The sequence below is a fragment of the Ascaphus truei genome, chromosome 11, assembly GCF_040206685.1.
Source record: "Ascaphus truei isolate aAscTru1 chromosome 11, aAscTru1.hap1, whole genome shotgun sequence".
NCBI classification, from domain to species: Eukaryota; Metazoa; Chordata; class Amphibia; order Anura; family Ascaphidae; genus Ascaphus; species Ascaphus truei.
The window spans coordinates 11,809,547-11,837,257 of record NC_134493.1 but is presented as its reverse complement, the minus strand read 5'-3'; the positions used below and the strand labels follow the sequence as shown (position 1 = coordinate 11,837,257).

At 40.0% G+C, this 27,711-nt stretch overlaps 2 protein-coding genes across 2 annotated transcripts; one reads left to right on the top strand and one right to left on the bottom strand.

Moving 5' to 3' along the window:
* Positions 1 to 116: 116 nt before the first annotated feature.
* LOC142462941 (hemoglobin subunit alpha-5-like) lies at positions 117 to 5,365 on the top strand. The gene is made up of 3 exons (XM_075565156.1): positions 117 to 308; positions 4,464 to 4,668; positions 5,205 to 5,365. Exons 1-3 carry the CDS (start codon positions 214 to 216, stop codon positions 5,331 to 5,333), a joined length of 429 nt encoding a protein of 142 aa, XP_075421271.1. The 5' UTR covers positions 117 to 213; the 3' UTR covers positions 5,334 to 5,365.
* Positions 5,366 to 11,234: 5,869 nt separating this feature from the next.
* LOC142462940 (hemoglobin subunit alpha-3-like) lies at positions 11,235 to 25,795 on the bottom strand. The gene is made up of 3 exons (XM_075565155.1): positions 25,701 to 25,795; positions 12,557 to 12,761; positions 11,235 to 11,363 (listed from the first exon to the last, which is right to left on the bottom strand). Exons 1-3 carry the CDS (start codon positions 25,793 to 25,795, stop codon positions 11,235 to 11,237), a joined length of 429 nt encoding a protein of 142 aa, XP_075421270.1.
* Positions 25,796 to 27,711: the final 1,916 nt, after the last annotated feature.

Genomic DNA, 27,711 nt, shown 5'->3' with positions numbered 1-27,711 from the left:
CAGTATAGATCTCCTGACATTATGTTTTTGTTTCACATGATAAGCACTTGGGTGCAACCCAAAAAGTAGCCAATGGAAAGGTATTTTTGCTGACTTCTTTCTCTTTAAAAGTGGGGCCCAAATGAGCAAACAGTAGGGACTGTCCAGTTCAGCCGCAGTACACCTGATCCAACCGTCCAACCATCCAACCGTCCAACCATCCAACCGGCCAACATGACTTTCTCTGAGGCTGAGAAGGCAGCAATTGTCTCCATTTGGGGGAAGGTGTCTGGCCACGCTGATGAGATTGGAGCAGATGCCTTGGAAAGGTAATATTAATGGGTCCATTCAATCTTTTTTGATTGATATTTTATCATTTCATAGTGAACTTCATTATAATTCATTTGTGGAAACTGTAACTAACATGGCATATGGTATGAGTATATACACAGGGGGGCATATGGTATGAGTATATACACAGGGGGGCATATGGTATGAGTATACACACAGGGGGGCATATGGAATGAGTATATACACAGGGGGGCATATGGTATGAGTATATACACAGGGGGGCATATGGTATGAGTATACACACAGGGGGGCATATGGTATGAGTATATACACAGGGGGCATATGGTATGAGTATATACACAGGGGGCATATGGTATGAGTATATACACAGGGAGGCATATGGTATGAGTATATACACAGGGGGCATATGGTATGAGTATATACACAGGGGGGCATATGGTATGAGTATATACACATGGGGGCATATGGTATGAATATATACACAGGGGGGCATATGGTATGAGTATATACACAGGGGGGCATATGGTATGAGTATATACACAGGGGGGCATATGGTATGAGTATATACACAGGGGGGCATATGGTATGAGTATATACACAGGGAGGCATATGGTATGAGTATATACACAGGGGGACATATGGTATGAGTACAGTATATACACAGGGGGGCATATGGTATGAGTATATACACAGGGGGGCATATGGTATGAGTATATACACAGGGGGGCATATGGTATGAGTATATACACAGGGAGGCATATGGTATGAGTATATACACAGGGGGACATATGGTATGAGTATATACACAGGGGGGCATATGGTATGAGTATACACACAGGGGGGCATATGGTATGAGTATATACACAGGGGGGCATATGGTATGAGTAGATACACAGGGGGGCATATGGTATGAGTATATACACAGGGGGGCATATGGTATGAGTATATACACAGGGGGGCATATGGTATGAGTATATACACAGGGGGGCATATGGTATGAGTATACACACTGGGGGCATATGGTATGAGTATATACACAGGGAGGCATATGGTATGAGTATATACACAGGGGGGCATATGGTATGAGTATATACACAGGGGGGCATATGGTATGAGTATACACACAGGGGGGCATATGGTATGAGTATATACACAGGGGGGCATATGGTATGAGTATACACACAGGGGGGCATATGGTATGAGTATATACACAGGGGGGCATATGGTATGAGTATATACACAGAGGGGGCATATGGTCTGAGTATACACAGGGGGGCATATGGTATGGGTATATACACAGGGGGGATATGGTATGAGTATATACACAGGGGGCATATGGTATGGGTATATACACAGGGGGGCATATGGCATGAGTATATACACAGGGGGGCATATGGTATGAGTATACACACAGGGGGGCATATGGTATGAGTATACACACAGGGGGGCATATGGTATGAGTATATACACAGGGGGCATATGATATGAGTATATACACAGAGAGGGCATATGGTCTGAGTATACACAGGGGGGCATATGGTCTGAGTATACACAGGGGGGCATATGGTATGGGTATATACACAGGGGGGATATGGTATGAGTATATACACAGGGGGCATATGGTATGGGTATATACACAGGGGGGCATATGGCATGAGTATATACACAGGGGGGCATATGGTATGAGTATACACACAGGGGGTCATATGTTATGAGTATATACATAGGGGGGCATATGGTCTGAGTATATACACAGGGGGGCATATGGTATGGGTATATACACAGGGGGGATATGGTATGAATATATACACAGGGGGCATATGGTATGGGTATATACACAGGGGGGCATATGGCATGAGTATATACACAGGGGGGCATATGGTATGAGTATATACACAGGGGGGCTTATGGTATGAGTATATACACAGGGGGGCATATGGTATGAGTATATACACAGGGGGGCATATGGTATGAGTATACACACAGGGGGCATATGGTATGAGTATATACACAGGGGGGCATATGATATGAGTATATACACAGGGGGCATAAGGTATGAGTATATACACAGGGGGGCATATGGTATGGGTATATAGACGGGGGCATATGGTATGAGTATCTACACAGGGGGACATACAGTATGGTATGAGTATATACACAGGGGGCATATGGTATGAGTATATACACAGGGGGCATATGGTATGAGTATATACACAGGGGGCATATGATAGGAGTATACACACAGGGGGGCAATGGTATGAGTATACACACAGGGGGGCATATGGTATGAGTATACACACAGGGGGGGCATATGGTATGAGTATATACACAGGGGGGTATATGGTATGAGTATATACACAGGGGGGCATATGGTATGAGTATATACACAGGGGGGCATATGGTATGAGTATCTACACAGGGGGGCATATGGTATGAGTATATACACAGGGGGCATATGGTATGGGTATATACACAGGGGTGCATATGGTATGGGTATATAGACAGGGGGGCATATGGTATGAGTATATACACAGGGGGGCATATCGTATGAGTATATACACAGGGGGGCATATGGTATGAGTATATACACAGGCGGGCATATGGTATGAGTATATACACAGGACACTACTGTATGTATGAAGCTTTGGTCCGGAACTGATTTAAATGCAGAGTATATGCCACTGAATCAAAAATATATATTATTATATTTATTATTTATTTTATTAATTAGACTGTAAGCTCCTCGGGGCAGGGACTCCTCTTCCTTAATGTTACTTTTATGTCTAAAGCACTTATTACCATGCTCTGTTATTTATGTTATCTGTTATTTATTTGATTACCACGTGTAATACTACTGTGAAGCGCTATGTACATTAATGGGCTATATAAATAAAGACATACAATACAATACAGTACAATATTTACTTGTGTATTTAATTACATAACAGCTTTTTTCTTTGCATTATTAGTCTACCTTGTTGGCATCATTTATAATGTTCTTGCCCGAAACGTAATAAAATAAATGTGGGAGAGAAATAGCACCAGATGTATCACAGAAAGAAACATTAATGTTACACGGCTGGGATAACGCGGGCGCTATTTGCTCCCCACTTTGTAGCCAGGAAACTTTGACAGCTCTTTATCAAACTTCGTGGCTGTAAAAGAGAGATTGAAGGGTCCATCCAATAAAAGCAATGGGATTCATTGGATAAAACAGGTACTATGTATTTGCTCGGTTCTGCAGCTGAGTTACTGGGTGAATGGAGCCTTATGATGCATCACACCGTTATTTTCTTACACTATTTATTGCTCCATTTCTTGGTGTTATTTGTTGCTCCCGTGCTGCAGAAGGGAGAAATGATCAATACAGCCTTATGATTAATAGTGCTAGTATTTATTTTGGGCTGTTTTTTGCTCTAAGTTTATAGCTGGGGGATTTTGATAAAACACCCTCTTGACCACTATCTTAGCATCAAATATACATTGGGGCATATGTGCAAAGGAAAACGTGGGACATTTGGGGGTGTGGACGGGGGGGGAGTGAGTCCCATTGAACTCAATAGTATATTTTTCCTTGATACATTTGGAGCAACTGTTTTGCCCCAGAATTGTACCACTTTTGCCTTGATACATAAGCCCCAGATGTACAGTAACTGCTTTTTACTAAATTGTGCCAATTTGAACTTGTGTATCCCTTAAAAGCGGATTTATATAGTTAGCACATAATTAATTTAATATGTATCAACCAAAATTTTATTTGACATATCATGGATGTTGTATTACATTATATAGGTTAAAAGTTTTTATTATTTGGCCCATCTGAGAAAAACTTTACTTTAACACATCACCCTTATTGACATCATGCTGAAGATAAAGGTGTTATTAGTCAGGGAATCTCTCCATTACACAAATAGATTTTTATATTGCAGCACAACCTCCTCTTCTGTAAGTGAGTAAGTAGCTGTATGTAATACCATCAAAAACATTTCATTTATTCATTCAATGTAATTCAATGTAATTTATTAACTGTAGTTTAAATTCATGGGGAAATACCAGAAGGTCAGCCACCCCACGTTACCTTAATTTACCCTTGTACAATCACAAATAACTATTTTAACAGCATCTGGATTCTTCTGAGAAGATGGCACTAATGTCCCATTTCTGTTTTGTAGGATGTTCCTGAGCTTCCCCCAGACCAAGACTTACTTCAGCCACTTTAAGCTGAGCCATGATTCCCCTGATCTCCGTTCTCATGGAGGAAAGGTTGTAAATGCCATTGGAAATGCTGCCAAGCACTTGGACAACCTTGATCAGGTCCTGTCTGCACTCAGTGACCTGCATGCATACAAACTGAGAGTTGACCCTGGGAACTTCAAAGTAAGTGACATATCCAACTTTCTGTGCCTAAAACGGCTTTGTCAACATATTCAACAGTGTAATAGTGTAATCATTTCCCCTCACATAGTTATATCTGTATGACTGGGAGACCTGCGTAACCTGCCTAAATATTTGGTGCAGTTTGATCATTATATATAGGATTAAATTCAGTTAGTCTATTATAGTTTAAAAAAATATGTAAACAGTTTATTTTTCTGTGGTTCAGTATAGCTTAAAGTGGTCCTAGAGAATTGAAGATTCATTGTAGGTTGTAGGCCTGTGTGATATAATCTCATGGTGGTTCTCTAAAAGGTGTCACAAATCTACTTTTTTGGCATGAACTTAATATTTAAATAATTATTGGAAATACAGTATAGTAGTCACATTTACATAAAAAAACATTTGCAGCATTAGAACATGTGATAATTTCTAATACTGGCTTTGATTAGAAGCATTATGTGAGAAAAAATAATTATCAATGCATTTTCAATGTGTCTCCTGCATAACTTCAACATGTACATTTGTGTCTCGTGCAGCTGCTGTCTCACTGCATTCAGGTGGTCCTGGCTATCCGCTTCCCCGCTGACTTCACTCCGGCTGCCCAAGCTGCCTGGGACAAATTCCTTGCTGCAGTTTCCTCTGTCCTGGTTTCCAAGTACAGATAAACTGAGCATGGGACAGAAAAGAATAGTGAAAATGGGACAGTTGCACTTTTAAGCTACTTCCCCTCTATTGGTTCACTCTTCAATAAAATGCTTTTAAAACCATTATATTGTGTTTGTATTGATTTCGTTGCATTGACTTATCTGTAGGTTGTGATTATTGTGTATTTCATCAGCCAATGTTGTAGTGTAAAGTTCTCCTAGCCTCACTGTTCCTGGGTAAGTGCAGATTCCCTTGCAGCGGGGGGACACCTTTTACTGGATCAACACATACTTTTTCCTAGCTGTAAGAGCTTGTATAAAAGTTTGAAACCTCAGAGGTCTCTTTATCCTTTAATAGTTGGATGTCACTCTCTGCCACTTACACAATATGGGGTCTATGTATCAAGGTAAAAGTGGGCCAATTCTGGGGCAATTTCTTTTTTTTTTACAATAAACATCAAAGGAAAATCTCATTAAAACAGTAATGTATGAACTGGAGACAATTAGTATCAGTGTAAAACAACCATTATTATAGTATTATACAATACTGTACAATAGATGGGATACAATAGAAAAATAACATACAGTAATACATACAATGTTAACACGTCTAGCTTACTACATAAAGGGAAACAATGGAAGAATAGAATCATACATGTTGGGTAAAGGGTTTGGTTTGATTACGGTTTGTGGGTACTTGTCACATTCCTACAGTACGTAATAGACATGCCACTCGCTTGGTTTGGGTGTTAGATGTAGTGAACGGGAAGGGGAAGATAGCAATCTTCCATGAAGAAGTAAGCATTAGGGAACCTTTATATAGTGGGACAGGGAATTGCAGAGTTAAATATGAATTTGGCTCCATTGATATTTAAAATTTCCTCTAGCACTAAAGAGGTTAACCATTATGGTACATAAAAGAGCCCTTCCCAATCTCCTACCCACCTCTTTGCTCAGTCAATCCCTCCTTCTTTCTCTGCCGCCCTTCACTCAACCGATCACCCCCCCAGCTCAATCCCCTCGTTCATCCAATCCCCCCTCCCTCATGAATGCTACTTCACTTAACCAATCCCCCCTCCATCCCACCTCTTCACTACACTGTTTTCCTCTCCCTCCCACCCCTTCGCTCAACCGATCAACTCCCTCCATCACATTCCCCCTTTTTTCAACTTGTCTCCCCTCCTATATGCTCCTTTGCTCAACTGATCCCCTTTCTGTCCCACCAGCACCTTTGCTTATCCAATCTCCACTCCCATCTGCCCACCCCTTCACTCAATCAATTACCCCCTCTTTCCCGCCCACCCCTTCACTCCACTGATCAACCTCCCACCTGCTCGCCCCATTGCGCAACCAATCCCCCTTTGCTCCTGGCTGTCCCTTCGCTCAAATGATCCCCCATCTCCCTCCCACCCTTCACCCAGCCAGACCCTTCTTGCTCAACTAGGTCCTTTCCATCCCCTTTTGCTCAATCAGGTCTATTTTCTTCCCTCCCAATCCTTTGCTCAACTGATCCCCCCCATCCACCTCTTCACTCAAAGGATTCCCCCTCCTACCCACCGCTTCACTCAACTGATCCCCGTCTGCCCCATTGCTTAACTGATTCCACCTCCCTCCTGCTTGAATCATAGCTCAACTGATTCCCTACCTGCCCACCCTTCCTTCACTTAAACTAATCCTCCCACCCAGCCCTTTGCTCAGCCAATCACCTCCTCCCTGCCGCTCACACCTTCCTTCCACCTATTCCCATCCCACCACTACGCTAAAATGATCCCTCCCATCCCTTTGCTCAAACAATTCCGCCTGCCCCTTCGCTCAATCGATCCCCCTCTCTCTCACCCCTTCTTTCAACTGGTCCCCCTCCCACAATCCCTGTTGCTCAACTAATCCTCCCCCCCAAATCCAAGTCATCCAATCTTCCCAAAAATATTTTTTCCAGATTTACTATAAATAGTTGGAAATTGTTTGACCAAAGACAAAGTTGGAGTAAATTTCCCAAATTTAGATTTGTTTCTTTATGCCTGATATTAGATGCAGAATAATGATTCTAAGTAAGTAAAGAATTAGAGGCTTGCATTGCATCCCCTGTTAATTTTAAATATTTACCTCATGTTAGAATAAAACTGATCCCTATGAATAATGAAACCAATGTTTTATTGCAAGACCCTATAGACGCTTGAAATAAGTTAGGAACACACTTAGGGGCATATGTATGAAGGCAAAAGTGGTGCAGTTTTAGGGGGAAAACATTGCTCCAGATGGATGTACCAAAGACAAAATCCTATCGATTTTAATAGGATTTTGTCTTTGATACACATAAAGTTATTTTGCACGAGAACTGCACAATTTTTGCCTCAATACATATGGGCATTAATATAAACATCCAAGCCTGTGGACATCCAGATTTCCAGGATGGAAGATTAAAGCAAAAGATTTATTAAACCAACTAGCCAGTAACATCTTCCGATTCCAAGAGTGAAGAGTTGCTTTTTATTTTTTTGCGTATTTACAGGTGAGGCACCATATTAATAATCTACTGTATAATTAAATACATTACTTTCAATGGGGCTTACAGATGTAGCAGACCTTATTGCTGCCGTTATCTCTCGATAACACATTACATAACATAAGTTTTATCATGCAATTTGCCGAATCACCATTTATGGAAATGGAGCACTAGTTACAACAACTTGTGTGATTTAATGCCTTACCTTGCGATATCGGGAACAATAACGTCTCCTACATCCTTATCAGTCAAGCTGAACCTATACACATGATAAACTCTCAATGGTTTCTCTTCCTTTTTGTCAAAAAATACATTTCCAAATAAAATATGTATTACCTAATACTGAAGTACGTCTTCTAAAATGTCATTCATTGTGAAATGAAAAACCCAAGAGGTCAAACAGAGGGGGCCATGTATTAAAATCTTCCAGTTGTAATAAATGGTGCAAAAACACTACAATAGATTGAGCATATTAGCAAGTCCCATTGGTTTCAATGAGTATAGTTTTCTTTAATACATTTGGTTCAATTGCTTGTCCCAGTTTTACAGCTGGGTGACCTCAATAAATAACCCTCAGGGTCTCTAAATATAATTAACACGGCAATCAGCTGCAAATAAATCCCCCTGTACATTATGGAAGAGTCCCACATTAATAGTTGTTTTAATGGAGCTACAGTAGTGTTAAGAACATTAAAGGGACTATCTATCAAGGCAAAAGCAGTGCAATGCTGGAGAGAACACATCTTTCCCAGATGTACAGTTTCAAACAAAAATCCTATTAAATGTTACAGTTACATAGTTACATCGTAGATTAGTTTGAAAAAAGAAGTGTACGTCAAGTTCAATCTTTGCTAAAAATAGACGACAGATACTTTATCCTATATCCGTACTTACAGTATATTGATCCAGAGGAAGGCAAACAAAAACCCCAGTGACATATCATCCAATGATATCTCATAAGGGGGGGAAAAATTCCCCCCTGACTCCAAGAATTGGCAATCGGATTAATCCCTGGATCATCATCCTTCCCATGTATACTTATTTGGTATATACCTGTACCTTTCCTTTCTAAAAAGATGTCCAACCTTTTCTTTAACAAATCTATTGTATCTGCTATCACAGTCTCCATGGGTAATGAATTCCACATTTTAACTGCCCTTAGCAGCCCTTACTTTGTTACCAGTGAAATCTCCTTTCCTCCAACCTTAAGGACCCCCCCATCTTTCTCTAACTTTGTCATTGGTGCCAACATGTACCAAGACCGCCGGATCAATCAATGCCCCCCCAACCCCCCAACAATCTGTCTATCCGATTCACAATGTACTGAGCCCGAGTACCCGGGAGGCAACAATCTGTTCGGTTCATGCGGTCACGGCAACAAATTGCCCTATCTACCTTCCTAATAATAGAGTCCCCTACCATCACCACAATTTTTTTTTGTATCTGAGCATCCTGAGTCCCCTCTGTGCTGGAGGAACTATTCCCCTGGCTGCTAGAGGCAGTGCGCTGCTGTTTCTATTTTTTCTCTGCAAGAGGAATTAGTCTCCGCCAGCCTTGCCACTTCTGCCCTGACACTCCCAATATCTTTTGGGATGGGTCAGCTCAGAACTGGCCTGCCTCTCCCTATTGCCCCTGCTTCACCTAACTGTTACCCAGCTACTTACCTGCTCCTCACTAACAGCGCCACCATCTATCTGCACCACTAGTCGAAGCAAGGGCCTGCTCAGGGAGGATTAAACCCCGTTCAAGATTGTCAATGTCCCTCAATATTGCAAGTTTCCTCTTCAGATCAGCAATCTCTGACTCTAAAGAGATCACCTGCTCACACTTCTCACAGCGGTATGCTCCTTGGAACAGCTGCTCCAAGTGCACATACATGTGGCAAGATGTGCACTGAGTGGCATTTTCAATCCTGCTCATTGTAGCAACTATGAAGTTTATAAGTACTAACAATAAACTGTACTTCAATACACTATACCATGTTTAACCCCTTCCTAGTTCAAACTCCTTCTAGATCTAACTGCACACTTAATACAACCTGCACTTCAAATCAACCAGTCACGCAGATCAGGACACGCAAGCTCAGGATTCGTGAGCAACCTCTGTTTAAATAGGGACACCCACCAGGTGTGTTAGGTTAGCAATTAACTAACCACACCCACTGCTGGCTCAGGCAGGAGAGAAACACCCCACCCCCTACCCTTTTTTTCTTTTTTTGTTCTTTTTTCCCCCCTTCTCCTACAAGCTTTCAATTACCACACACTTTGAAAATAAATTAACCCACTGCACACTCCCCAAATTCAGCCACCCCTGCTAGTGTACACCAGTATACACAGCACTTCCCTTTCCTTCTAGATCTAACTGCACACTTAATACAACCAGCAGTTGAAATCAACCAGCCACACAGATCAAGACATGCAAGCGTGCAGTATGCAGCACATAGGAATGTTACAGACACAGCCCCTGCCCAGATGAGTTTACAATCTATGTTTTGGTGCCTGAGGCACAGGGAGATAAAGTGACTGCCCAAGGTCACAAAGAGCTGATACCGGAAATCGAACCAGGTTCCACTGATTCAAACTCAGTCATTGTATGCAGTCAGTGTCTTCACTCACTGAGCCACTCCTCTTACTCAGTAGTAACCCCTTAGTTCCTGAGAAGGCTGAATGTGAGCAGTTACTTAAGTATTGATATTCTGTATCCGTTGCAATATAAAAAATGTGATAGCCATGTGGTAATGAACTCCACAGATTAATAGGGGTTAATTACCGCTGGCTGTGCAATGTGGGAGGGAATCTTACATACTTCTATGATAGGGTTATGTAATAAGAGCTATTATAAATATTATGGCAGAAAAATACATTAATTCCTATGATGCCTGAGGCTATAAATGTATTACAATTACTACAAATAACATTACACTAGCTTCCCCTTGCCTACCTATGAGGCTAGTAAGGCACTTCATGTACAGCACTGCAGTACATGGCAGTGCATTACTAATAGATAAGGCAAGCATGGGGTAAACCCTTTCCACCCTCCCCTAAAGCCTAACTACCCTCCCCAAGGCTCTTACCCCCATCACCCACCTCCACTCCTAACACCTCCCAACACACCTGTCAATGTTATAGAGGGGGGTTAATGGCACTATTATCCCAAGGTACCCTGGGCAGGGTGGGTAAAACCCACTGGGGTGATTTAGGTAGGCGGTTTACCCCTTACTTGCCTTAGTGGTTAGTAATGCATTCTCTTTACTTTCTCTGTAAGCTGTGCGAATCAGGGGTGACCAGTCTCAGTCTGCATACAATGCTAACTCTAATATATTTAACTTGGCTTAAATAAAAACCATCTTAAAAAATAGTTTTTACAATAATGATTTTATTAAATTAACATTCATCAGGCTGGTAGCCTTTCTAACATATTTATCTGTACTTAGAAGTCAACACAGCAGAAATAGTAGAGAGGAACTTGTCCCACGCAGCTTGGGCTGTTGCAGTGAACTCTTCAGGGAAGTGAGCAGCAAGGACAACCTGAATGGAGTGAGAGAGCAGCTGCAGGAAAAAAAAAATATATATATTATAATCAATCTACAATGTTAAGGACACTTTACTGATGCAATGATTGTCATTGAGTAATTTTTGCACAGTTTTTAAGTCAAATAGTTTTGTGCCAGATGAGACAGCGTCTGTCTGTGTGTATGTGTGTGTGTCTCTCTGTGTGTGCGCGCGTGCAAGCGCATGTGTGTGTGTGTACATTTTACTCAGGTCACTAGACCCAAGAGGACTTTATTACCCCTAAACTAACTAACAAATATGCTGGTCTGCAATAATCATAATTTTATCTGTTAGGCAGCTTCTACCTATTCACTATTATTGTCCCTTCCGGAATCTCTCACTAAACAAGCAATGCCAAATTGATGTAAAGCTTTTGATTAAATAATGCTTAGAGGTGCATGTGGTAAATTCCATATTTAGGCCCCTATTCAATTCCTTTATTTCCCTACAATTTACCCTGGGATGTATTTTGAACACGCATCTTAGTGTCAGTGCATCAAGCTATTTTGGGCCTACTTTATTTAAATCTGTCTGCACCAGTTTGTTCACTGGGCGGCAATGATTCTATGGAGAACTAAGAGAAGTTAACAAGCAGGTGCAGGACACACATTATAATAGGATGTATGACATTCTTGTCGGGCCATAATATCTTTCTTTTGTCATTGCTGCAAAAAGCTTGACCATATGTGAGATGGGTAAACCTTTCTGGTAAATAGGCATTAGAGGTAAGAAATCTCATGAATACGTTTCCTAAATGAAACACGGTCACATGGGAAATGCATGTGTACCTTGACATACAACCAAAGGCTGGATATTTAGAAGGGGGGTATCAGAGCTCGATCTGACATTGGCTGCCATACAAGTTAATGGCAGTTATGGTTAGATCAGGCTCTGATACTCCTTATTGGAGCCTTGTGAATCCTAGCAATAGTTTCCTTTTGTTGAAGACATTTTGCATGATTTAGGATATATTTACTCCCATTAACTTCAATACAAGTTGCATATAAAGATAATTTAACTTATTATAATCACAACATTAAATAGGGGCCCAAAAGATAAATGCTTTGAATTGGAGGGAAAAGTAATCTCATATAGTGAATGGAATTCAGAGCAATATAAAATAAACAAATACAGGTGTATAGTAACACTGAAAATAGATTAAATATGTTTTTAGCTAAATCATTTGTCACCTTAAAGTTTCCTGGGTCCACTCTCAGGTTGTATGCATGCAGGTCACTCAGTTTAGACAAAGCCTCTTCTATGTTGTCCAGATGCTTGGTTGCTTCTCCAATGGCACCAAGGACCTTTCCCCCATGGACTTGGACATCAGCAGAACCATGACTCAGGTCAAAGTGGCTGAAGTAAGTCTTGGTTTGAGGATAGCTCAGAAAGAGCCTAGAAATATAGCAAATGTTTAGTCAAATGTTTAACATATATTTCTAGATACAATACAATACAATGCAATGCAATTGAGATAATGTCATGCAGTGTTAGTACTTTGCAAACTGAACCATCTTATTGCATGATTTGTTTGTTACATTTTCTGCTGGGTTTCATTTACACATCAACTACAGTCATCATGATGTATGAATTAACCCCTTTTGAAATACAATATGATTAAATGTATGTAACCTGTTCAGGGTAACTTTAAAATGAGACGTTTGCATTTTAACAGACAGCCATACAAATATAATACTTATCTATATTTCCAGTAAATTTAGCGGCAGGTTCTTTCAAACCAATATATTTCCTTAAATATTTAGAACTTTTTAATTAAGATGAATTACTTGTGATGTATTTTCTAACAAGTTATTTAGAGGAATCATACATTTACATTGGTTTATAATACAAAATCTACATATACATGTACAATTAAAGGAAGAAAAGGTTTGTCCTGCAGACTATGGGCCTCATGCAGTAAGCGACGATTATGTGAAATCGGCAAGCTTATCGATTAGTCATGTTATTGGCGTTTTTCCCTCTCCGTATGCAGTAAGTGCCGAATACATTCAAAATCAACCCGAAAACAAATCCGCCCACTCTCACGATGATGAGCCGATCACACACAGGTGTATCGGCGTGCGTGGCGGGGTGCTGTTAGGTTGCACAATCACAAATCTTGCTGAATCAGGCGAAACAAGCATGTTTTTGATTGCGCGCCATATTTAAAGGCAACGTGTACTGCTAATCATTCTCTGTGTTGTTGGGAGTGAGAGAGAGAGAGAGACGCACAGAGCTGGACGATTGAACATTTGCATATTGACTGAGAGACTTGTTGTGTATTGGGTGAGCTTTGTCCATTGTTGTTTTGTTTACATCTTTGTCTTGTTTTATATGTGGAAGTGGGTCGTGTGATTGCCTGTACATTTCTTGTCTGTTTTTTGTGAGTGCTGGAAGTATGCCCGCAAAGCGTGGGAAGAGTGATGCTGGTGGGAGTGGGAGTGCTACTCGTGGGAGTACGCGTCGGAGTGAACGTACTGTTCAGGGGAGTGATGTTGCTGGTGCACCGAGTGGTGTTGCTGGGAGTGGGAGTGCTGTTGCTGGGAGTGGGAGTGCTGTTGCTGGGAATGGGAGTGCTGTTGCTGGGAATGGGAGTGCTGTTGCTGGGAATGGGAGTGCTGTTGCTGGGAGTGGGAGTGCTGTTGCTGGGAGTGGGAGTGCTGTTGCTGGGAGTGGGAGTGCTGTTGCTGGGAGTGGGAGTGCTGGTGCTAGGAGTGTGAGTGCTGGTGCTAGGAGTGTGAGTGCTGGTGCTAGGAGTGTGAGTGCTGGTGCTAGGAGTGGGAGTGCTGGTGCTAGGAGTGGGAGTGCTGGTGCTGGGAGTGCTGCTGGTGGCGCAGTTGCTGATGGGGTGGATGGTGGTGGCGTGCTTGCTGGTGGCCAGCTTTTGGAGGCTCTTCCATTGGAAGAAGGAGAGTCCAGTCAGCACCAGCCAAGCTCTGACCCTAAACCTGCTCGGAAAAAACGTGTGGAGAAGCCACGTAATCCTCGCTTCAATGACCAGGAAAATAGGGCTCTTGTCACTGGCATTCTGGAGCACTATGACAGTATATATGGACATTTAGTAGGTAAGTGTAACTTTACATTTATTATTCAAATACATGTGATCCTAGGTCATCTGAGTTTTGTTCATATGCAAATATGGGTACACAATATCTTTCTATGTTCATTAGTGTGGAAACACAGCTTTTTATCATGCCTTACAAGGACAAATAAACACAGGCGGTCAATTTGCCATAACTGCATACAATATGAATGCAAGCTTGCTTACATGTATAGGTTTAGTAGTGAATGCTCATGTGCTGCACATATTACACATAAAACAGCATGTTTGCTATCACTTGGAACAGCTAGCAGTGTAGGAAACTGGTGCTTATATTATTATTCATTTACCTCATATCTTTTATATGTTTTTCAAGGGCGGACAAGTGCAGCAAGCAAAAAAGAAATGTGGGACACAATAGTCATTGGTGTCAATGCCTGTGGGAATCGTGTCAGGGACAAGTATCATTGTCGGAAAAGATTTGATGATATTAGGTCCAAATTGAAAAAGAAAATACAAGACCAACGCGTGCATGCTACTGGCACTGGAGGTGGGCCCACACCACAACGTCTCATATTGACTCCATTGGAGGAGCTGCTTCGGCCAAAATTACTTACCGTCGTCGTGGAAGGCTTGGCTGGTGACCGTGACATTGGAATTTATCCGTCACAATTTCCAGCAGGTGATAAATATTACTGTACTAGGCGTGTCGTTGCTTACAGTTATTTTGCATAGTTACACTGCTTTTTATACTGTCTTCACAATATAAGCATACCTGCATCTATATATGTATATGTCTGATTCTGTATATATATATCTCAAAATAGACATATATGTAGTAGTCCTACTAAAAGCAGTAACTAATATAGCACGTGCCATTGCGTGCTCATTTACATGTGAATTCCCAAAATGCATAGCTGCAGTGGAAGCAATTGATGGTGGGCGAAGATGGGGAACAACAGGGTAGTACACGTGTAACACATGTTCATGAGAAATTATTAGTAGCTACAGGTACAGAACAGAAATATGTATCATATTATTGTGTATTTTATTGATTTTACTCCGACAAACATGACATTACTGCCTATTTTAAGCATGCATCAAAGAAATTGCATGTAACGGCCTACAAACATCACTGGCACTAACACATCTATAGTTGCTTAAGAAAAGGTCCATTTTTGCTTTATGTCATATACAGACAGCATAATGAGGCACACGTATCATATGTTATGTCATTGTTTTCATAACTTAAACACTGCAGATGACTACTTAGCCCATCTACCATTGTGTTAAAGCAGCTGCAATTAATATCTCATCACAGCATACACTTCAACAGAGGGGGTGGGGTTCAGCACACACACTAATTACAGCCTCATTTCACGGTCAACTTAGTTCACACCATTTGCACCTGTTTCAAGTCATTGAAAGGTGTGGCTGATTAGGCTTTTTGGGGAAGGGAATACCTTTCTTACAACCTGAATAGCACAACTGAAGTTAATCACACTCATTGGAAAGCTTAACTCTAGCTACTAAATGCCCCAACAACTCATTACTTATCAAAGCGTACGTCACACATTAGTTCACTCATATCTATAGTTGAACTACTATGAAAGACACATTATCACACACTGCATGTGTTGTCTTGTTGAGTCACAGCCACATTCAGGTGTGCCACATCTTCGATTAATGTACCACACATATCCTCTACCAAAAATAACACTTTTTGCAATATGACCACCTTCATGATAACTATCATGAGATGACCATTCACAATGGTTATGTACATTATGATACTGATATCACTACACAACATATGATTTTTATGTACTCATTTAATCTATTTATCCTCACGCATTACTGCAGAAACATAGTATGTTGTATGTTAGGGAACTCAAAACTTCTAAGTACACAGGCATGTACATTGTTATTACAACTATTTATGTTCACTTTCACACACACATTTTCGGTTAAGGAACTGATGTTGTTAGTTAATCATAAATACAGAACATACAATAAGTGTTTGTTCAATATTTACACATGTAAATGTAAAACTTATGTTATTGTTATATATAGTTGCCCCTGGAGGACATGTGTCACCTGAGATGGAACAAGTGTCTTCACCTGGGTCAGCCAGCTCAACACTACTAGAAGGTGAGTGTATCATTTGCTGGCCATATAATATGTGCTCTTCTATATGTTATGTTGTCATGTGCATTATTTGTTTTGCACATCTTCTTTAAATAGGATTACTTAGTGTCAGTGAAAATTAAGTGTAAGGCAACATGTATTGTGTTAGTGATGTTAATTATCATGTAGGACTTCTGAGTTTAGAGCAACTTTTCATTCATTCATATTTCATACTGAGTCCAAACATTATTCGTAAGTCAAGGTAGTTTTTAATGAGGTTATAAAACGTATGCTAACATGTTAGGTGTTACTTAGGACACAGTACAATTACATAGTAACACAGCATACATTAACATGCCATTTAATAATGTGTACATTTCTTTTTAGAACATCATGGTGATGAGGATGATGAGTATGATGAGGATGACGCCACAGAAGAGACTGAAATACAATCATGTGACCATGAAGAGGTGCCAATAGAAACTGTTGTACCGCCAAATCGTCCATCAACTTCCACATACGATGCAATTGTAGCTTCAGAGGGAAAAATAGTGGACGCAGAAAATCGTCGCCATTCAGACATGATGACAGTGCTGGAAAGGATGATTGGACTGCAGGAAGAAACAGTATCACAATTGGCACATCTCCACAGAGTCTTCATTGAAGTGCCTAAACAGTTGCAAAAAATCAACACCTCATTCGAAGCATTAGTTGTTCAGCAAACACAAGCTAATTACTGGAGAATGACTAATGTACCACAATTCAACACCTCCCAGCCAGGATCTGTTCATGCAGGTCAGTTTTCACCACATTCATCTGATATTCATTCACCAGGCCCAAATGTTACCGGTCAAGTAGCAGACATTGCTGTGCAGGTTCCTGACGACATACTACCGCTGCCATCTGTACAAAATCAGCAGCTGACACCTACAAAGGAGCCCACAAAAACAAAATACAAGCAGTTACTACTGACCAGTTTTTGGTCAAAAACAACAAAAGACACACATGAAACAGACCAACCATCACTTGTGCAGTGTCTACCAACTTGCTCACATGTGTCACTGGGCACAAGCCCTGTCCGTGAACAGTCACTACCCAAAAGCCCTGTAGGTGAGTCGCTGCCCAAAAGCCCTGTAGGTGAATCACTGCCCACAAGCCCTGTAGGTGAGTCACTGGCCACAAGCCATGTAGGTGAGTCACTGGCCACAAGCCCTGTAGGTGAATCACTGCCCACAAGCCCTGTAGGTGAGTCACTGGCCACAAGCCCTGTAGGTGAATCACTGCCCACAAGCCCTGTAGGTGAGTCACTGGCCACAAGCCCTGTAGGTGAACAGTCACTGGCCACAAGCCCTGCCCGTGAAGTGCCAGAGGCCACTCAAAGTGGCTCTGTTGTGCCTAAAGTTGGTGGCAAAAGAAAAAGGAAAATTCAAGAGACAACAAGCAGGCCTGTTACTCGCTCGCAAAAGGAACAAAAAAAATAAATGTTATAATTCAGAAAATATGTGTTTGGCCTTGTTTTGTTGACTTCAGATTATCTAATTACTATTGTATGTATGCTGAAGACTGTGTTGTTTCCAAACTTTCAACTATGTTCTTGTACACGTGAAGGTTTGGAAATGTTAACACTCATAATTAATTGTGTTATAAATATTTATGTTGTAATCGTCTGTTCAGTAATGGTCCACCAGGAGCCAGTTGCTAAGTTTAGAGAAGCTGCCATTGACTTTGCAGCAAAACATTGCATTTGGGTGTGTTAATTGATGTAAGAATTGCATATGCATATTAGTCACATGCAATTATTAAAACACCTAAGTAAGTGCAAACATCTTTCTTGTACGTGTACAGCAGGATTATGTGTAAATTATTACTTACCTTTGCCTTGCTTGGCCATTGTAATTTTGTCCTTTAATCAGTTGTGTGTTCGTTTCTATAACATCTCAGAATGTATAATAATATATATACACACACACACACACACACACACTGAGTGAGTGTGAGTGTGAGTGTGTGTATATATATATATATATATATATGTATATATGTGTATATATATATATGTATATATGTGTATATATATATATGTATATATGTGTATATATATATATGTATATATGTGTATATATATATATATATGTGTATATATATATATATATGTATATATGTGTGTATATATATATATATATATATATATATATATATATATATATATATATATATATAGTACTATATAAACTGGTATACACAAACTAATACACTTCATGCTTCCTTGTGAAAGCACACTATTTTAATAATACAGGCCTAATGTTTGAGAAATATCCTAAGTATGAGACTCTAACAGTATTGTGCTTAAACAAATGTTTATTACTTAATTCAATCATGTTTCTCACCATTTAAATAGGTTTCATACAAGGTATACTTAATGCCATCAATGTTGTGTGTACTCCTGCAATATAAAAAAAAAAAAATTATTATATATAAATATATATATATTTTTATAAGAGATATATTTATATATATATATATATATATATATATATATATATATATATATATATATATATATATATACACACGTATTTAAACTCATGCAGACAGGGAGTTAACCAGACTTTCACATACACACAGAAATGTAAGCGGGGAAAAAACATTTCTTTTTGCAGGTGTGTTTTTACTGATATGCCTGGCTAAGAAATATTTTCACACACTGGCCTTTGTTAGTTTTCAAAAAAACACTATGTGAACGCATTCACAGTCTAGGGATGTTTTTCACAAACGAGATAAAAGAAGGAGAAATGTTTCTCCCACAGTCCCATATCACGAACCACAACTGTTAACCCAATTAGACAACCAAATCCAATTGGCGTTTGAAATAAGGAGTCAAAGTAGTTACTTTTGTTGACCTTGACAAGGAAAAACAGGAGTTTGTTAGCCATTCAGCACATTCATTTTGATGAGCAAATAACACAGACCTGCACACAGCTTTTGTGCTACTCAGACATGGCTGATGAATTCGTTAACAATATTAATCCCCTTTTAGGGTATAAGTACATGATCTGTGAAGCCATCTTGAACAGTCGCGGACAGAAAGCAAGCACACGCCAAATCGATGATTTCATTCGAGCAAAATATCCTTATTACCAAGACCGTAAGCATGCACGGAATTTTAATTCCTCAATAAGATTCACTTTATCAAGTAATGACTTTTTTGAACGTGACCAGGATAAGCTACAACACACCTATGGTTTCTGGAAGATTGCCCCGGAAAAACAATTTATCCTGAAAGACGGCACTTATATTGTCGTGAAAGGCATATTTATTCCTAATGGCAATAGCAATGTATCCGCTACTACTGATCCGTTTGAATCGATACGTGCTGCAATATCTGCAGCCTCCATTCCTGAAACCCACATTGTACAAGAACAAAAGTACTATGATTATGTACCAAGCCTTTCAGCTGAAATTGCATTGGAATGGGAACCGGAAGAAATGAACCTACCTCCCGACCAATTATTTGAAGAAAGCAGTGGCGATTCCTATGAGCGCATCCTGGAGGAGATATGTGCCATACTGGATTCAGCGGTTGGGTTAAGCGTGGATGAAAATGGCTTGCATTTCTGGAGCGACCAGTTGCAGCCAGGCGAAGAGTTAATTCTAGAAGAATGGTAAATATAACAATCGTTATGCGTTGACTCTGCGTTTAAATTTTTTTTTTTTTTTTAACCACCATTTTCACTTTCAATGCGTGGATACAGCGTAACATTGCAGACTGCATAACATGTAGCGATCACAAACAAATTGTTTCCTAATACAATATAGTAGGACCTGAAAGAGTAGTACACATTGCTGACGGAATAAATATACGTACTTTCCTATCCCTTTAAACATATTAGCAACATTTTACCATTACTCTAACACATACCTGTTTTGTTATCATGCAACATCTACAACATTGAAAACCGGGTCCACCACGTATGACGTGGGACCCTTGTCATGGGCCAAGGCGTCCTTAAAAAGGATTAGTGATGTAAGTCCCGCCCCCAAGCGACGTGCGCGCCTCAAAGCCTATTGGCTGTCATGTTTTGTTATAGTAACGGTAACTGCAGTGTGTGATGCGTGCGGCTCAGTGTTTGTAGGCGTACCCTGGGCGTTAGCCGAATGTTAATTGAGTGGGAGGAGTGTTAGCGTGCGTTTCACGCTGGCTTAACATGACGTCACACGTATTGCATTTGCGCATTGTGTTATCGGCCGTGCTTTCTGTTCAAACACGTCTGTTTAAAAAGAATACAGATGTACTCGTTTAGAACGAATGTAGTTTCGTCTTCATTGTATTTGAAATAAAGATGTTATGTTTACTGGTATTTTCAACATGTATTGAACGCACAACGTACGCTTTGTTTTGCGCATGCGCTAACAGTTAGTGGAGCCAAGCGTGAAGTGCGTGCGCACACAAAGATGTGCGCGCACATCTTTCAGTATACAGGCAACGTTCACTTCTTATACATAGTTATGCCTGCTACAAATTTAAAGAAACATTACATACTGATGAACAGTTTTACTTCTAACATATAAGTGACTGACGTGTGTATCTACACAATCATATAGAGCTGCGTAACGCGTTGTCACGGATGCATATCTAGTAAGGTGCCATCTTTGACCATCATGTGTTTGCTGTATTTCAGAGATGTCGGGGAAGATACAATCGGATCAATGTATGATTTCAGAAGAGTCTACCTTTATATGAGATGATTGTGAGGAGGAGCCACCGACTACTATACTACATATGGAACTAATTTTATATTGCTTGCAGCGCTTATTAACAAACAATTAAAAATGTGATACCCTTATGCCTATATTGCATAAGCACTTAATTAACATAATGATGTTGCAAAAGAGTGCCTCATGAATTTTTATTGAGTGTTCTTTAATGACTACTAACATTTTATGACATGGTGTGTTTTATATATAACAACCATTCCCACTCTGCTAACACATTTGTGTATTCTAATATGTAATGGAACGTATGACTGTCGAAACTATGTAACAATAATAATAATAATATGAGCATGTTCATGTATAGGGCTGCTAGTTGTACGCAGCGATTTACAGACACATGTTTCAGCCTGAGGTCCCTGGCCCGTGGAACGTACAAATGTTTTTTTGCCGCATGAGGCACAGGGAGATAAAGTGACTTGGCCAAGGTCACAAGGAGCCCACACCGGGAATTGAACCAGACTCCCCTGCTTCAAACTATCAGTGCCAGTGTGTGTCTTTACTCAGTGAGCCACTCCTTCTCCCAATGTAAAGGACACTTACAACCAAGTAGCCATTTATTTTTAAAATCTCTTGTTACATGGGTATGTAGATAAAATGGTTTGGGACTGTAGCAAATAATGTTACTGGCCAGATGTTATGGTCCCCTCCAATGCATGATGTTCTGAATATGACATCACCATCATGTTATGAAGTACGTTTCTGTGTATATTTCATTAACCTAACTAAGTATAGTTTACTGTGTTTATTAATCGTTTAGAAATACATAGTATAGTCAATATGATGATATAAGCTACCATAATAAAGCTGGTGTTATCATTTGTCGGTGTTATACATGGATCCTACACCAATTGATAGAGACACAAACAGTTGTCTTAAAAAGTGTGTCTATGCTAGTGATGAATGTGCTCCCGTAAGTAAACAAATAAGTACAGTTATCCCCTTTTCTCCAACCACCTCTATATTACATTAATGGAAATTATAAGGAAACATACATAAAATGTGATGAAATGTGAGTAATCATTTTGTAATACAATGCACATGAAAGCTCAAGAGTAGCTAAATGCATATACATGATACAGAAAGTACATATATGTAACATTTGTGTTTAAACCAATATGTTGGGTTTTTAGTTCCAATAATTATAGGAAGATTGAGGTAGCCACATCTTATGAGAGATGTCAGCAAATATACATACCATGATCAGTCATACTGGAGATATACCTATAATGCAAAGGAACAATATATAAATTGCAAACATTGACATGCCATCTTCAGTACCGTAAACAACACAGCAAAGTGTGTATTTGGTGTTAAATGTACAACACCATGTATATTTCATGACATTCAAAATGTAAATCAGCCTGGTGTACACATCATCTGGATGTACATGTTACACTGCACCAATAACATTGTATGTAAGCATACTAGAAGCATGAATGATTATGGGCATAATATGTGTTTTGTCTTAGCATAAGGAATAACACAATGCTAAAATATTATTGCTTTGTTACCCAAGTTGTATTCACATACACACAACTAAAGTACAATTGAAGAGGGATTATATAACCTGTGCAACAATAACATACCGGTGCCACATCCCTTTGTGCACACAGCAGAGAAAAGAAAGGTGTGCAACCCATATTCATCTGTGTCCTAACAGAAGGTTATATAAAGAAACATTATTGTTAATATAACATAATTAAACTATAAAAGTAGTACTAGGAACATATGAGTTTGTACTTACAAGAAAAAAATGAATTGATGAGATTCTGTCGTGTCTGGCCACCACTGGCTGTTTGTTCATTTTCAGCAGCTACATGGGTGGGATGCTCGTCTACCAAAGCCTCAGCTAGGTCTGACTGTACATTGTGCCTGAGTGCAACATTGTGCAAAATGCAACAGGCAAGGATAATATCAGACACTTTTTGAGGCTTGTATAGAAGAGCCCCACCAGTTCTGTCCAGACACCTAAACCTGGTCTTGAGTAGGCCAAATGTCCTCTCTATAACAGATCTTGTAGATATATGGGCTGCATTGTACCTGTCCTCTGCTTCAGTTTGAGGGTTTAGCACCGGAGTCAAGAGCCACGGCCTAATTCCGTATCCTGAGTCACCTATAATGAATGGAGCACACATAAGCTGACATTAGTGATCAAATTGTACAATGCCAACATTCCTAAATCAACATGTGTTTTGTGTTAGAACATGTAAATATGTACTCACCCAGCAGCCAACCAGGTTCAAAATGTCCCTCTTCGAACGCATGGAAGACTGAAGAGTTCCTCAGGATAGAGGAATCGTGACTGGAACCAGGGAATTTGGGTACCACATGCATTATCCTCATCGTCGCATCACATACCACCTGTACATTGAGTGAATGGTAGTGCTTCCGATTGCGGTACACATGCTCACTCTGACTAGGTGCAATCAAAGCAACATGTGTGCAATCGATTGCACCCAGCACAGATGGTATCCCTGCTATATTATAAAAGCCAGTCCTGACTTCCAGCCACTCTGTCGCCTCTGTAGGAAAATGAATATAATTCCTAGCGCGTCTATTGAGTGCATAGAGAAACTGGGTCAAGGCCCGCGAGAATGTAGATTGCGAGACCCCGCCCACTATGCCCACAGTTGTCTGGTATGACGCGGAAGCAAGATAATGTAATGAGCACAGCATTTTAACAAGCCCAGGGACTGCACGACCTCTGGCTGTGAAAAAATCTAAATCCCCCCTTATCTCCTCATAAAGAGCTAAGATTGCTGCTGAACTCAAACGATAGCGACTTACAATCTCCTCCTCACTCATCCCATCTAACAGGGTTCTCTCCCTGTACAGACGCGGACGAGGCACAAGTTGTCTCCTCTGTCTTCTCCTCTGATCTCCTGTCCCTCTACCTGTCCCTCGGCCTGTCCCTCTCCCTGTCCCTGTCGTATCCGCGTCACTGTCACTGTCCCTCGGTGTGTCCCTACCTTGCCCTATATGATTCTCTTGATCATCAAGCATGTCATAGAAAAGAATGTTCCTGCGTCTCCTAAACATTCGCAACATTTTGAAATGAGTAGCTGTGAATGAGCAGGTAATGTGCGTCCTTTAAATAGGTATGTGATGATGTCAGGTGACATAGTAAAATGCAAGGTGTTACATTACCATAATAAAGTACTTCTGTGGCAAGCTGTGTGCACTTGTTGTTCTAAGTATTTGTTGTGTGTATTCTGCAGGGAATGATGATATTTGGCAATGATGTGACGTGAAGCTTTGTACAAAGATTGCTTGCAAATAAATAGTTGCATGTGCAATGCATGTAACACTTGTGAACGCAAGAGTCAGTCATGTAATGAGACAAAAAGGCTGAGATTGACGTGGGAAAAGTTTTGTGTAACATGTGTAATTATCCATGTTATTGTGACATGTTGGCAACAATGAATAGTCGTGTGCATATGCATGCATTTGTGTAAGGAGGATAGTTGGTATAGAATGAGTTTACAAGGTGTCCCAATGATGAATTACTGTACATGTGTGTATAAGTTAGGTTGAAGTGCTTGTAATGCAACGGTTACAATGTAAACATGCAATGTGATTGAGCGTCCAATAAGTGACGTCATGAAAATAGGGAGGACCCAAAAGTATATGTAAACATGAGAATACAGATGTACATGAACGTTTAAAGATGCGTGTCACATTACAAGCATTGTGTAATGTAAAGGAAGATGAATATACTGTGTATGTGTGACATGTGTGACATGTGTGACATCATGTAAATAATTGTCGCTGAGTTGAGTAAAATGTGTGATATGATGTGAGGTTCTCCTTTAAGAGTGTAGTATAGTATTTTCCCTTGCCACATCATCACATGATGAGTAATGTGACCCGCAAATGCTGAAAACATGTAAAAGTCGAATGTTATGCAAATAAGACACGTCAGCTGTGACACAATGCAGGGAATGCCCCCACACTGTAATGCAAATCCCCCTTGTATTGTGAGCAATGAAACGTAAACAGTACTATACTGTTATACGTCCCCGCTCCATTGACTTCCATTGATGTACAGAAGATGTTTTTTTTCTAAGTGCCGTTCCGGCAGCCTTAGCGATCGTTCTCCCGTCCAAAATGCCAACTTTAGTTGGCGGGAGAAATCGGCCATAACATCTCAATTTCGTAGTGCCGATCAGCCCCGATAAGCTGTTTTTTTTTGTTGAATCCAGCCGATTTAAAAAAGTGGCGATCAGTGTCGAAAACAGGCTTATCGGCAGGCGACTGGCCATAACCAAATTATCGGCTCCGAAACCTGGCGATATGAAGCACTTATCGGCGCTTACTGAATCTCAAACCCAATTTTGGCTATAACATGGCCATATTTCCCTTATCAACGCTTACTGCATGAGGCCCTATGTTACCTTTCCAAAGCTTCTGCACCAATTCCATTCACATTGCCAGACACTTTTTCCCAAAGGGACACAATTGCAGTCCTCTCGGCGTCAGTGAGAGACATCTTTCTTGTGTGGTACCGGTGAGCTACAGATGAAAATCTGAGAAGCTTGTGTATCTTTTAGTGCTTTATATAGAGGAAAGGGTCAGCAGAACTTGGCACATTTCCATCACTATTGGTCACTTTTCAGCCCCACTCAAACATACAGCACCTTCCCTTGTATCCCTCTTTGAAACAGTGCTGTCCTCCTATAATTATTTAAAAATAAAACTAGATCCCATGTGTTGGAAACATGGGAAAACTCTTTTTCCCAACACATGGGATCTTTTATTTTTAAATCATCTTTTATTTGCAGATATCTAAAGTAGGCATTTACTTTATTGTATTTCAATAAATAATAAATAATAATTAGTTAAGTATGAGTTCTTTTTTTTTTGCATCTTAGATATTTGAAATTTGAAGAGACTTCTAAATTGTATCACTTTGCCATAAAGTAGCTTCACCTCAGTTGTGTCATAGTGGGGGGGGGGGGGGGGGGGTTGTTTATCACAATATCCCTGCTGCAAAACTCGGGCAAATCTGGTCTTAGAAAAAAGCACACAATTTATCATATGAAACAATCATATTGCTCTCAATACAATTTCTATGGTTTGGAAAATGTGTTTTGCACCTGGCAGACTTCGATAGGCTTCTTGTATTCGGCTGTTTTGGTCTGGAAATCAAAATGAGAAATCCTTAGTTGTTAGTCGATTCTAATTTGATATATTTACCAAAGTCTGGTTGTGCAACTGATGCAGTGCCATATGTATTAAAGGAAAAACATTGCAGGTTTTTTTTTTATCTGCACCAGTATATTTTGCTGTGTTCTTCACTGACATTGCTACCGTTTAAAGAGATTGATGATTGGCCTCCCTTTAATTCAAGTATAATTAAATATATTACACTCAACGGGACATACAGATGTACAGTAGCAGACATTATCGCATGTTTTATCGCTTGATTACATGTTACCATTACCACAAGTTTCATCAGATGATTTTCTGTGGCTACATTCGAGCAAATGGAGACGTCACTTACTGCAATATGCATGATTTACTGCCTCACCATGTTATAACAGGTGCATTAGCATCTCCTAGATCAGTATCTGTTAAGGTTGAATCTATTAACATTATAGACTCTCAATGATTTCTGATTGTGTTTGTCAAATATATTTATATATATTTTGTTAGTATACGTATAACCTGATAATGAAGTACTCATTGATTCTGCACTATTAAAACTGAACTAACAGTGTGAGCTTTGGATGGATACTCAATGTCTTGAGTACATTTGGAATGTTTAAGTTAACTGCATGTATAGAGGTGCTCCTGTATGCTTCAGTGTATTAGGGGGAAATTGTCTATCCTTGACCCTAATAAGAATTTTGAAAAAAAAAAAAAAAACTGAACTAACACATTTTCTTCAATGTAATTCATTGTGAAATGTATGAAAGAATTTCTTGCTTCAATGCAAATAAATTTGAAACCAAGAGATTCCAAACAGAAGAGGTCGTGTATCAAACACTTCCAGTGGGCAAAACACAAGATTCATCATATAAGAAAATCCCATTGGATTCATTGGGAATAGTTTTCCTTAATACATCCTGCTCAATGGCTTGTTCCAGTTTTACAGCTGGGGACCATGATAAATATAACCCTCAGAGTCTCTAAAGGTAACTAACAAGGGAAGCAGCAGCAAATAAAACCCCACAATACATTGTGGAAGGGATCAACATTAAGAGGGCAAGGAGATTTCACCAGCAACAAAGGAAAGGGTTCTTTACAGTTAGGGCAGTAAAATGTGGAATTCATTACCCATGGAGACTGTGATGGCAGATACAATAGATTTGCTCAAAAAAAGGTTGGACATCTTTTTAGAAAGGAAAGGTATACAGGGATATACCAAATAAGTAAACATGGGAAGGATGTTGATCCAGGGAG